Below are 13,457 nucleotides of genomic sequence, written 5' to 3'. Positions count from 1 at the left end.
GGGTATTGCTTTCTGTGTCATGTCTAAAAACTTTTGTCAAGCCTAAAGTCACAGAGATATTTTCCTAGATTTTCCTCAAGAAGTTTTATAATAATAGCTTTTAAGCTTTTATGTTTATGACTATGAATCATCTCTAATTTTTCTGAGAGATAGAGGTTGAGGTTCATTTTTAAAAGCACAATATTCAGTTCCAGCCCTATTTGTTAAAAAGAGTTTCCTTTCAGGGCGCCTTGATGGCTCAACTGATTGAGCCTCTGACTCTTGATTTCAGCTCAGGTCATGATCTCAGGGTCGTGAGATTCAGCTCAGTGTTGGGCTCCATGCTGGGCTTGGAGCCTGCTTAATATTCTCTCTCTCCCTCTGCCCCTCCTTCACCCCTCCCCTGCCCCTGCTCTCTCTAAAAACAAAAACAAAAAATCAAAAAGAACAATAAACATTTGCAATAGCTTAAGTATAATCATCTCCCCCCCCCCAAAAAAAAAAGTTTCCTTTCCCCAATGGACTTTGGGCTCTTTGATTAAAGTCAAATGACCATATAAATATAGACGTATTTCTGGCCTCTATTCTATTCCACTGACCAACCTGCCACAGTTTTGCTTATTATAGTATTAAAGTATTTCTTTAAGTCAGGTACCCTGTCTTTTTCAAGATTACTTTAGATATTCTAAGTCCTTTGTATTTCCACGTTAAAAAAAAATTTTTTTACATCAGTTTCCGCTGGTGGTGAAAAAAATACAGTCAATTTCTACCAACAAATCTACTAGAATAATGATTGGGATTGCACCAGATCTTTAGATCAACTTGGAGTGAATGGACAGTTTTTTGCAATATTAAATTTTCTAATCCATGCACATATCTCCCCACTTACTTGGGGCTTCATTTCTTTCAGTAATATTAATTAGTAAACTTTTACTGTATAGGTAATGAACATAGTTTGTAGTATTTATTTGTCCCTGAGAATTTCATATTTTTAAATGCTACCATAAACAAAATTTTAAATTTCATTTGTAAATTATTTACTGCTAGTATATTAAAATACCATAGATTTTAGTCTATTGACCTTGTATCCTTGCTAAATGCACTTATGTGTTCTTGTAACTATTCTGTAGAGGCTTTAGGATTTCCTATTAACCAGATCATGTCATCTAAGACTAAAGACATTTGTTTTCTTCCTTTCCAATCTATATGCCTTTTCTCCCCTCCTCTCAACCCCTTGCTTTATTGTACCGCTTGAGACGATCTCTACTATAAAGTGAATGCAAATGGCAAACGTGGACATCTTGCCATATTACTAATAATAGAAGGATTATTTTTGCCATTAAGTAGGATATTAGCAACAGATTTTTCATAGAAGTCCTTTACAGATGAAGAAATTCTCTTCTGTTCCTGATTTGCTTTTTCTCATAAATGTGTTGATTTTCATCAGATGCTTTTTTTTTTTTTTGCATATAATGAAATGATCATCTGTTTTTCTCCTTTATATATGGTTAATTATATTGACTAATTTTCAAATGCTAAACCAACTTTGTACTACTAAGAAAAACCTCCCTTAGTCATATGTATTTCCCTTTTTCTTTACACTGGTGGATTAATGTGCTAATGCTCTTTGAAGAAATTGTGTCTGTGTTCATGAAGATAATAATTTTCTTCTTTTTTAAAAATGTCTTTGTCAGGTTTGGATGTCATAGTCAATGCTGACATCATAAAATGAATGGGTAAGTGTCCCTTCCTACATTTTTGAAAGAGTTCATGTAAGATTAGTCCTGCTCTTCCTCAGAAGCTTGAAAAGCATTCACCAGGGAAACTACTAGGCCTGGGATTTTCTTTGTGGAAAGGTTTTTGATTACAAATCCAATATTCTGGATATAGGGTTATTCACAATTTTCATTTCAGTTTGTGTCTGTTTTGCTAAGCGTTCCCTCCCAAGGAACTCAGACATTTCATCTGGGTTGTCAAAGTACTGGGATAAGGTTGTTCATAATATTGCGGGCAGCCCGGGTGGCTCAGTGGTCTAGTGCCGCCTTCAGCCCAGGGCCTAATCCTAGAGATCCAGGATGGAGTCCCACGTTGGGCCCCCTGCATGGATGGAGCCTGCTTCTCCCTCTGCCTGTGTCTCTGCCTCTCTCTGTGTGTGTCTCTCATGAATAAATAAATAAAATCTCTTTAAAAAAATATATTCCTTGAACGTCCTTTTTATGTCTGTAGGATCTATAAATTATTTCCCTCTTTCCTATCTGATATTGGTCACTAGTGTTCTGTTTTTTTACTAGTTCAGTCTATGTAAGAGTTTATCAATTCTGCTATCTTATCAGGGGACAATTTTAGATTTTATTGGCTTTCTTTATTGTTTGTCTCTTATTTAATTGATTCCTCCCCTTTACTATTTCCTTTCTTCTATTTATATTGGGTTACTCTTCTTTATCTAGTTTCATAAAATGGAACATTAGATCAGTGATTTAGTCTTGTTTTCTAACATAAGCATTTCAAAAGCTATAAATTTCTCCCCAAACACTCCTTTAGCTGCATCCCACACATTTTAATGTTACATTTTTATTATTATTCAGTTAAAATACTTTCCAATTTCCCTCATGATTCCTTCCTTGATCCATGGATTACTTTGAAATGTATGAATTTCCAAATACTGGGAGATTTTTCTATAACTGCTTTCTAATTCTACTGTGGTCAAAGACCATATTGTTTATGATTGTAATCTTTTTCAGTGTATTAGGATGTATTTCATGCCAATAGCGCACGGTCTGTCATATGCTAACTTTCATTTGCTTATACCTTTATGCCACCAAAAATTTCTTGATGGTTATATAAAATGAGTGCCAAAAATGAAGGCCAGAACTCACTGACATTTAAATATTCTTATCATTTAAGTTTTTTCTTTTGTTTCATTTTTTTTCTAATTGTCAAGTTAATAGTGATATACTCTAGGAAGCATATTCTTAGACTAAAAATTGGAGGAAACTTATAAATAACTGTGACTTTCATTTGGAAGCAAGTTACAAACTGGACTTCCCCCAGTTTTCCCGTAATTAAATGGCAATCACGTTTTCTTTCTTTAAAGAAAAATTAGATTTATGCTTCAAGGGGTTTTGATCAGAAACTAGGTTTATCTTTGTTAATCCTTAAATGTAAAACTAAAAGCCTGATATAGGATGTCTCTTTCTTACTGTTGCCATTTTGTTTTCTAAAGAGGCACAGGATAAAGGGGGATATATTTAAGGTTTCAAACCAGGGGTGGTTTAAGAATTTTTGTTGGGGTTGTAGTCTTCAATTGAGCAAGGTCACCCCAGCCCTTCCTCTAAGATCTTTCTCTCCACCAGAATGAAGAGTGACAGGTATTCTGCATACTTTCAGTTCTGTGACAAACTGGAAGCAGTTCTGCTCAGTCCCCTAAGGCACAGAGTTAAATGCCCTAGGGATATCAAGGCCAACCATAACCACTCTTTGACTTTAACATGACAGAACTTTTAAAATCTCATCTGTACTCATTTGACTCTAACATGACAGTAGTTTTAAAATCTCATTTATACTCTAGTGTCTCTTACATAGCCAAATAAGAACACTATTAGTATCAGTTGAAATGATATACCTATAGTTATAAAAAAGTAAATCCCAATTTTAGTTTGTAAAAAGTTGCCCTGGAATAGTGTTTCAATAGAAACTTTTATGTTACTATTCAAGCTGAGCCAAACCAAAAAATGGTTACACAAAATATCATGCTTAGCCTCTGCATGGTCACACACTGTGCACATGGAAAGAATTTCTCAACTTGTAAAAATCAGTTACCGTGTTCTTCCTGTCAATAAGCTTCTTCTTGGGTTTCCCCTACAGAAGTAGAAAGGACAACTGGGTTAGAGGACTGCTCAGATATTCTGTCCTGAGTTCATACGTGCACACACACACTCCTGATAACATGGAACTATGCCAGGGAAGGCAGCTTTGGGGAGAATCAGAGAGATGTACTGAGAAAAGAACAGAATCCCCAAAGCATGTGGGAAGAGCAATAAAAAAACAAAGGGGAAACGACAGATGAATTCCAGAAAAGAAGCATAAAAACTACTTGCATTGTCTATTAGTCACAAATCAAATCATACTTATTCTTTACAACCACCATGCGAAGGAGGTTATGATTAGGCCCATTTATTAAAAAAAAAACAAACAAACAATAGGATAAGATCCTTTTGTGACATGCTCAAGGCAGGAGCTCAGTGAGCTCAAATGTGAACCCCAGGGCTAGGTCTCAGACTCCAGTGCTCTTCTTTACACTTTCACTAAAGGAAATCAATCTCAGTTCTCATGGGGTTCAAAAAGGATGCTCAGGAGAAATAGATTTTTCACAGTTAAAAAAAATCCCTTAAAAAAAAAAAAAAAGAGATGTTCTCCATAGTGTCTGAACTAGAGTAGAGTTGGGTTCTCACCACAGGAAGTGAATGCCATTTATGTTTAAAATAGCTTTTGTTTTTCTTTTGAAATTTTTTCCTCATTCAATTTCCTTTCATTTAACACACACACTCTTTATTTCATTTCCTCAGTTTTACTTGTATTCATTTGTGAATGTGTATATTTAGCTTAGTACACTTTTATTATTGTGTAGATTCAAGTATATATCAACACAGACAAGATACTGAATAATTCCACGACCATAAGGATCCTTTGTGTCATTCTTTTATAACCACACACCTCTCACCTAACCCCTGGATCCCTTTAATCTGTTCTCCATTTTAAAACTTTATCATTTAAAATTTGTCATTTAAAAATTTCAAAAATGTTATAAAAAGAGATAGATGCCATCAATATCAAGATTTTCTATTTACAGAAAATCAAGCAAAGAGTAGGTCTTCAACAAAATGCTTTGTGTTTCCCGTGTCTTCTACTCATGCCAATGTCCTAATATTGTCACCTTACCATCAGAAAGTCTCAAGATGATTTTTACCTTTTGCATCAGATAATAGTTTGTTCCAGTAATATGCAATCATGGTTTCACATTACAATCACAGGCAGTTTTTAAGAAGTACCAATATGCTTCAGCCTGGGGATGGGGCCAGGGCATAAAAAGGGTTTATAAAATCTCCAAGTGTTACTAATACGTAGCCAGGGTTAAAATTACCATCATACTGTAAGATAGTAGGTAAGATACTATTTGCCAGGCAGGGTGGCAGGTTGGGGGATGAGTGGGAGAGGGCAAGAAAGGCAGACAAAATTAACCTCAAAAAAAAAAAAAAAAAAAAAAACCAATTAGGAAATTAGTTTAAAACTAATTCTGGCAATAATACAACAGGATTTTTGAGAGGAAAAACAATACAGATTGAAGAGAACAAACTTAATAGAAGATGTTAGGGCTTGCAACAAATACAATTTCATTTTTTCAGTGCATGTTTGTGTGTGTGTATGCCTACCATCTGGTACATTCTAGATACTGACAAAGACAAGGATGAACATAACAAAATACTACTCTCAAAAGCCAACTTGTATAGTAGACAGGCTTGTACGTAAATAAGCAATTAGTATACAATGCAGGAATCTGAATCAGTCTAAGGGATCAGAAGGGCTGGGTAAGAGGATGAAGGACAGAGCCAGTAGAATTTAGGGATGGACTGAAGGCTATTCCTTGGGATGGCAAGTATGCAAGAAGGAGGAGGCATGAAAGACCAAGCTGACACAGAGAAGTTGGCCATGGGTTGATGTGGAAAAGTAGAGATTAGGCTGAAAGGTAAACAAGAGTAAATCATAAGGGTCTTTCTTTACTAAACATGGAAATTCATGTTTTTAGAACGCTTTATAATCAGTTGTTCCTGGGGCCTGAAGAAAGAATTCAGGGAGTATACCAATGTGGATGGAAAAAAAAATAATCTTCCAAATGAAATTTAGCATTTCCTTCATATACATGTAGGAAATTCTCTGCAGCAGTGTTCATATGATCTTATTACCAAAAAATAATAATACCTTTTTTTCATATTACTTTAGAGATGTTACAGGTTATCTCCAAATCTTGGCAACATGTATCATGCTTTCATGATTATTAGACCTGCTGATGGTCTTGTTTATTGAATTGTTAATAAAGAAACACATATTACTACATCTCAAATCTCCTTGTTGTTACACTCGCCCTAAGAGAATGCTTCCTAATTTTGGTGATAGTTCCCAAATTGCCTGTTCCACTTCCTTCTCCCTCAGGGGAAGCCCAAGGACCGAAAGATTGAGCCTCAAACATAAGTCCATGTCAGTCCAGATTGTCACAGCCTGTGAGAAAAATCATGCAAATTACCTATCCTCAGCAAATGGTCCATTACTTATAAAAATGACAATCAAAGATCACCAAATATATGAGGAAACATAGTAATATAAACCAGCAAGAATGAAATGAATAGAACTAATCTAGAAGAATTAAATATAATGCAAGAAACAGAAAGGAACTTTCAACAAACTAAAACAGTCAAAGAGATGTGAAAAAACATTTATGATACTGTGATTTATAGCAAGAAATATATATTTGGGGGGCACCTGGGTGGCTGAGTCGGTTGAGCATCTGACTCTTGATTTTGGCTCAGGTCATGATCTCACATGAGACAGAGTCCGGAGTAGGGCTCTGGGTTCCACAAGGAGTCTGCTTGAAATTCTCTCTCTCCCTCCCACCTGCCCCTCCCCACCCATGCACACTCTCTAAAACAAATAAATATATCTTGCGGGGAATAAAAAGGAATTTAAAGAAATACGTATTTGGTCTTCAGCCCCCACCTCTCACAAAGAGGACCTAAAACCTCTGGAACTTCCTAAGTGATGAGCACGGTGAATGTGTCTTTGGTTATGACAATGCAGTAGCTTTGGGAATGCCCTGGATCACTGTCAGGATGCAGACTGATGACCAGAGGAACTGACCATGTGATCAGAGGGTTGGACCTTTCAATTCCTCACCCCACACACACCCCGCTGACCTCTAGGAAATGGAGTGGGCCTGGAGATGGGAGTTCAATCACCAATGGCCAATGATTTAACCAATGGTGCCTATGTAATGATGCCTCCATAAAAACGCAAAAGGAGAGCTTCCAGCCTGGTGAACATGTGGAGATCTGGGAGAGACTGGCATGCTGGAGAGGGCACGGAAGCTCTGCACCCTCTCCCCATACCTTGCCCTACGTGTCTCTTCCAACTCACTATTCCTGAATTATATCCTTTTATAATAAACCAGTGATCTAGAAAGTGAAACGTTTCTTGGGAGTTTTGTGAGCCACTCTAGCAAATTAATCAAATGGAAGGAAGGAAGGAGAGAGTTGTAGGAACCTCTGATTTACAGCCAGACAGTCAGAAGTACAGGTAACCACCTGGACTTGCAACTGGTGTCTGAATTAAAGCCCAAGGAGCAGGTTGTTCAAAACCCCAACCTGTAGCTGGTCAGTCAGAAGCACAAGTGACAATGTGGCCTTGTAACTGGTGTCCAAAGTCAGGTAAAGGCAGAGAAAGTGGGGAATGACAGTCCTGTAGGACTGAACCATTAAACTATGGAATCAGATGCTAATCTCTGGGCAGATAGTGTCAGAACTGAGCTGAATTCTCAGGTGCAAATGGGGTAATTACGTGGTGCTGTGGGGGAACCTGCCTGCCACATGGGAAATAGTACTGAAAACATTTTAATATTATAGCCATAAAGTCTAAACCCTGTCAGAAATCAAAAATAGTTCTTGGATATTAAAAACATACTTAACAAAGTTAAAAAGGTAAACTGAACAACCCTCTCCTATGCTGGTACAGAATAACACAATAGAGAGGGCTGCAGATCAATTTAAAATTTTAGAAGAAAAAGTTCAAACCTCCTAGAATTTAAAGCTAAGAAACAATGAGATTAAAAAAAAAAAAAAAGTAGAAAACAAACAACATGGACCATATAGCAAAAGATCCAAAATTCATCTAACAGAAGTTCCAAAAGGAGAGGAAGGAGAGTATAAGGGGAATATTTCCCACAGATGGAAGACTTAAATCTTCAGACTGAAACGACTCACCCACTGCAAAACCAAAAGAATGAAAAGTAACCCACTAGAACAGATCTTGGTAAAATACCTGAACTCTAAAGATAAAGGAGGCCTGTAAAAGGCTGGTAAGGGAGGAGAGAAAAAAAACAGGTTATATAGAGAAAACTGAGCTTCTATGTCTTCTAAGTGAATCTGAAGGTCTCTTTCACTAGAAGCTATGCAGTGTAATTAATTACTTCACCAATGGTTATAACTACAAATGTAAGAGGGAAATGGCAAATCCCATATCTTTCCTGATAATAGGTCATGAAATTGTAAGAAATGGCTAAAATCTGAGTATCTGTTTTAAGCATTCTACAAAAAAAGCACATATACCCTGAAAATAATATAAATTTCCCTAAATAACTAAGGTTCCTCATTTTGATAGTGATTACTAAACTATAGGTCAAGACAATTACAGCTTAGGGGCAACAAAACTATGTGGGACTAAGTAGTGCCTGATTGCTGTGCTAACTGAATTCCAATGTCCACTTTCCATCACTTCACCCTATCTTCCCTTGCACTGAAATCTCAATAGTTTCATTTTTTACAATTCCTAGTGTATTTATTTTGTGAATTACCACCCTGTTCTTCCTTTCCTAATCTGATCATTCTAATTTCTTCTAGCCTAGAAAAACAGATGATTGTGTCTGTTAAAACTGTGTCTAACGTAAAAAGGCACCAAGTACAGGTTTTTCTTTACTTGAAGGATAAAGTTTAGGGCATCTGTTAAGATTGTTTGAAGATCTTTATGGTTTGGGACACCTGGGTGGCTCAGTGGTTGAGCATCTGCCTTTGGATCAGGGCATGATCCTGGAGTCGTGGGATCGAGTCCCACATTGGGCTCCCTGCATGGAGCCTGCTTCTTCCTCTGCCTATGTCTCTGCCTCTCTCTCTGTGTCTCTCATGAATAAATAAATAAAAATCTTTTTAAAAATAGAAAAAATAAAATGTGAGTAGCAGCAAAAAAAAAATCTTTATGGTTTAATTTGTGGCCTCTGAAAACACTACTAAGTGCTGGGAATTAATGAACTCAGGAACATTGAGGTATTATATTGTGTTTTCTGCAAGGCCCTTTCTATCAGAGATTTCATGAAAGATATATATTCTTTTTAATAAAGCCTCTTTCTTTCTTTTGTATATACTTTCTCCTTATCACATAATCTAGTGATCTTACAAGATTAGCAAATTTTTAAGATTGGCAAATCCCCACCTGTCCTGGAAGAGACGTGTTGCCAGCATATAGTTCATGGAGGTCTTGTGTTCGAGGTAGGACCTGAAAGACAAAGAATGAAACTGGCTATTTCTTACATTTGGCTGAAAGGAGAATATATGGAAATAAAGCCATGAATCAAGCACAGAAGTGACAGTTACTTAAATACGGTTTCTAAAGAAATGCATGGTTCTCTACAGTGGCAAAGGAAGATAAAGTTGCTTAAATTAAAATTATAAAATACCAGAGACAAAATAAATGAAATACCAGAGACAAAATACCAGAGACAAAATAAAATGAAAACAATAAATGGAGGAGCTAATTTAGAATGCAAAAAGAACGAAATGGTGGGATTTCTTAGATTAATGAAAAGTGACACACTAAATTCAGAAAATAAAACTGGAAGGTAAAAACAAAGGCACCATCAAAAATCAAATATAACTAAGAGATCAAATGAAGCTGGGAATGGGGAGACGCATAAAGGGCATGAAAAAGTAGACAGAAGATGTTTTCAATCATGCTTTTTCTCAAGAGCTCCTTGATGCTTACATAGGAGGCATACTCTTTCTCTTCCAAGCCTTCAAAAGTTGAATAAGCTATACCACCAATTCTTTTATACTTTCTCCTGACAGTTCCTCAACAGTGATCCCGCCTTACAGCCAGACAAGCCCTCTGAAAAATCATCCGACACCACACTTCCCACTGATCCTTTTGCCTTGGTCTGGATACCTCCTCATACCCTCTCCACTTAGCCATGATCTACATTTCAAGAAGCAGCTCAAGTCCATTGTGCTGTACAAAGCATTACCTGATCTGATGACTCCAAGACTAGAGAAGCGCTCTTATCTGAACTACATTAGCCTTTACTAATGCCCGAGGAGGGACCTGTCATACACTCTTATAGAGGAAATCTTTCCTTCTTGGAAAGCATCATGATAGAGGAGGAAAAAAGTCCGATCCAGAGTCAAAATACCTGAATCAATTCCCCCTGTGTGGTCATGGACAAGTCATATTACCTTACTGAGCCAGTACTTTCCATATCATTAAAATGGGAATAAGAATAATGTGCATGAAGTACATTATAATTATGAAGAGCCATACAAATGTGATATTTTTATTATATGTATAAATAATTTCTCCATAATCCCACTATTTTCTCTCATAATCCCACTAGTAACTCTAATGCATGAAGTACATTATAATTACGAAGAGCCATACAAATGTGATATTTTTATTATATGTATAAATAATTTCTCCATAATCCCACTATGGGCATAATCCCATCTAATATTGGTTTTATATTCCAAAGCATAGTGCTAGACATTAGCTGATAATATGTACATTGCAGTAAAAAGGCATATTTGTTAGTAGATAAATACATCTTCCCTACTCTATATGAAGGCAGGTCAATTAGTTTAATATTCTTGGTCTTGCTCTGCCTCTTTTCTCAGAGACCCCAGGAGAAATGGAGTGACTTACCACATTATGTAATTTAGGAAGAATAAACAGAAACGCATCAACGAGCAGCTTCCTTTTTTCTCTTGGGAGACAATCTCCCCTTAGGAGGTATAACCCCTCTGCTGGTCCTAGAGGGTCAGGTGCTCTTTCCACATAGCTTAGTCTAACCTTGCCTACAAATGAGCATGTAAATCTGCCCATATCAGAAGTTCAACCAAAAGTGTGTTTGCTTGTAGACAGATATAATCAAGTGTCCCAATCTAGACTTTATCAGTAAAGAAGGAGATATTTTGGTCTCAATCTCTCTTAGTCTTTGTCTCATTTCTCCATTGGTTCAGAACCCAACAAGTAAAACCAAACCAACCATTTACTGGACTTGGTAAGAGACTCCAATATTACCTGTAAATGGTTCCTTAGAAAAGGAACTTAAATTAAGGTACTGCCTCTTGAAATACTCAAGAGTAGAGGTTTCTATTCTCATTAATTAAAAGATATGTTTTCTAGCAATTGTAAATATTTAAATTCTCCAAAACATATCAAAAGAAAATCCACGCAAGGGATCCCTGGATGGCGCAGTGGTTTGGCGCCTGCCTTTGGCCCAGGGCACGATCCTGGAGACCCGGGATCGAATCCCACGTCGGGCTCCCGGTGCATGGAGCCTGCTTCTCCCTCTGCCTGTGTCTCTGTCTCTCTCTCTCTGTGTGACTATCATAAATAAATAAAAATTAAAAAAAAAAAAAAAAAGAAAATCCACGTAATACCTTTTTGTTGTGTTCCTAGGTCTTTGTTCCTAGGTCTATCTACATTGATAGAATATTCTGTAAGATGAAAGGAAGATTTCTCTATGAACAGCATGATTTTCAAAACAAAAACAAACAAACATAAAATGGGTATTTTCTTTTATTCCTCTAAGTTCTAGCTCTATACTTAGAACCACTAATACCCCAACTAGGTCAAAAGCCAATCACCAGAGGAAGAGAAATGTGTTACCTATAAATAAGCACAAAAATTCTCAACCTTACTGTAATCAGAGAAAAAGCATCACAAGGGACTCTGAGTCTTTGGATAAATACAAACCTGCTCAGGCATAGGGTAAATGTCCACAAGGCTGGGCAAAGAGCGAATGTTAAAGAGAAAGTGTAAGCTGAATACTTTCCAGAATTCATCAAGAGCTATAAATTGATTGATTCCCACCAGCCAGAATGGAGAAATCTCATTGAATATGGAGCTCATTTAACAGATATCTCCAAATAGTCTTTAATAGTAAAACTTCCCTAGATCTAAACACAAAGCTACCCTAGACAAACCATAAATGTCTTTAAATGAACTGAGTGATGTACAGAATTGTTGAATCACTACATTGTACACCTGAAACTAATAAAACTGATGTTAATTACACTGAATTTTTAAAAATGTTTTTAAATGAGCCTGAAAAAGCGTAGCCTGATCTACAAGTAACCGTCAGACCAAAAAAACCTTCAAAAGCATTTAAAGACAATAAAACCCACTCAGCAACATATTTATAATGTCCAGCATCCAAATTTTTAAAAATCACTATACATGTGAAGAAAAAAATAGAAACAAGAGGAAACAGACTCAGAAATGACAGAGAAAACAGAATAACAAAAATTTTAAAACAATGACTATAAGTATTATATGTGCAAGAATCTAAAAAATCATGATAATAATGGGAAAAAAACAAAAAGAAGATATAAAGAGAAACAGTGGAATTCTAAAGTTGGAAAATAAAGTATCTGAAAATGAACATTTCACTGGATGGAATTAATAGAAAATTGACATTGTAGGCAAAAAGATGAATGAATTTAGAAATAGAGGACCAGAAAACTATCCAAAATAAAGAAATAAAAAGAGTCTAAAAAAAATTATCAGGCCAGACCTGTAGTATCAACCAATTTAATATGTAACCAGAGTCCCAAAAGGAAAAAGGAGAGGATGGAAATAGAAAAAAATGGCCAAAAGTTTTCTAAATTTTATGAAAACTATAAGCTCACATACCAAGAAACTCAACAAATCCCAAGTAGAAGAAACATGAAGAAAATGACACCAAGGTAAACTGTCATAAACATATGTCATAAACATATCATAAAGTGTTGAAAATGAGTCATAAAGAAATCTTAAAAGCAAGCTAAGGAAGAAAAGACATTATGCACAGAAAAATAAAAATAAGAATTATCGTATGCTTCTTGTCAGAAAAATGCAAGCCAAAAGATAATGGAAGAACATTTTTCAAGTGCTAGGAAAAAAGGAATATCCAAAATATACAAAAAACTCTCACAACTTAATTACAAGAAAACAAATAACCTCATTTAAAAATGGGCAAAATATTTGATCATCAAAGACACACAAACAGCAAATAAGCACATGAAAAGATGCTCAACATAGTCATTAGGGAAATGTAAATTAAACTGTATGTAATTTCACTACAGACCCCCTAAGGAGCTAAAATTAAATTGACTATATCAATTGTTGGTGAAGATGTGGAAGAATTAGAACTCTCACACACTTATTATAGGAATGTAAAATGGTACAACCACTCTAGAAAACTGTGTGGCAATTTCTTAAAAAGTTAAACATATACAACAATATGATCCAGTCATTCTACAAGCAGGTATTTACCCAAGAGAAATGAAAGCGCATGTCCATACAAAACTTTGTATATAAATGTTCAAAGAAGCTTTATTTATAATAACCAAAAACTAGAAATTACCAAAATGTCCATCAACAGATGAATAAGCAAATTCTGGCATATG

General features: G+C 35.9%; 1 protein-coding gene across 40 annotated transcripts in view; it reads right to left on the bottom strand.

Moving 5' to 3' along the window:
* TTLL5 (tubulin tyrosine ligase like 5) overlaps window positions 1-13,457 on the bottom strand; it is a 269,877-nt gene that overhangs the window by 178,801 nt on the left and 77,619 nt on the right. For 34 of the 40 annotated variants that reach the window (XR_007412723.1, XR_003135328.3, XR_003135327.3 and 31 more), the window contains 2 exons: window positions 9,229-9,291; window positions 3,799-3,837 (listed from right to left, as the gene is read on the bottom strand). The exons of 2 other annotated variants lie outside the window; for them this stretch is intronic. Coding sequence is in view for 28 of the 38 variants with exons in the window: in XM_025443972.3 (XP_025299757.1) it covers window positions 3,799-3,837; window positions 9,229-9,291 (102 nt within the window). In the remaining 10 variants the exon portion in view is untranslated. The remainder of the gene's footprint in view (window positions 1-3,798; window positions 3,838-9,228; window positions 9,292-13,457) is intronic. 4 more of the 40 variants (XM_025443967.3, XM_025443970.3, XM_025443977.3 and 1 more) reach the window with 1 other exon arrangement.

The sequence above is a fragment of the Canis lupus genome, chromosome 8 (genome assembly GCF_003254725.2).
Source record: "Canis lupus dingo isolate Sandy chromosome 8, ASM325472v2, whole genome shotgun sequence".
In the NCBI taxonomy this organism is placed as follows: domain Eukaryota; kingdom Metazoa; phylum Chordata; class Mammalia; order Carnivora; family Canidae; genus Canis; species Canis lupus.
This window is presented reverse-complemented; position numbering and strand designations above follow the sequence as displayed.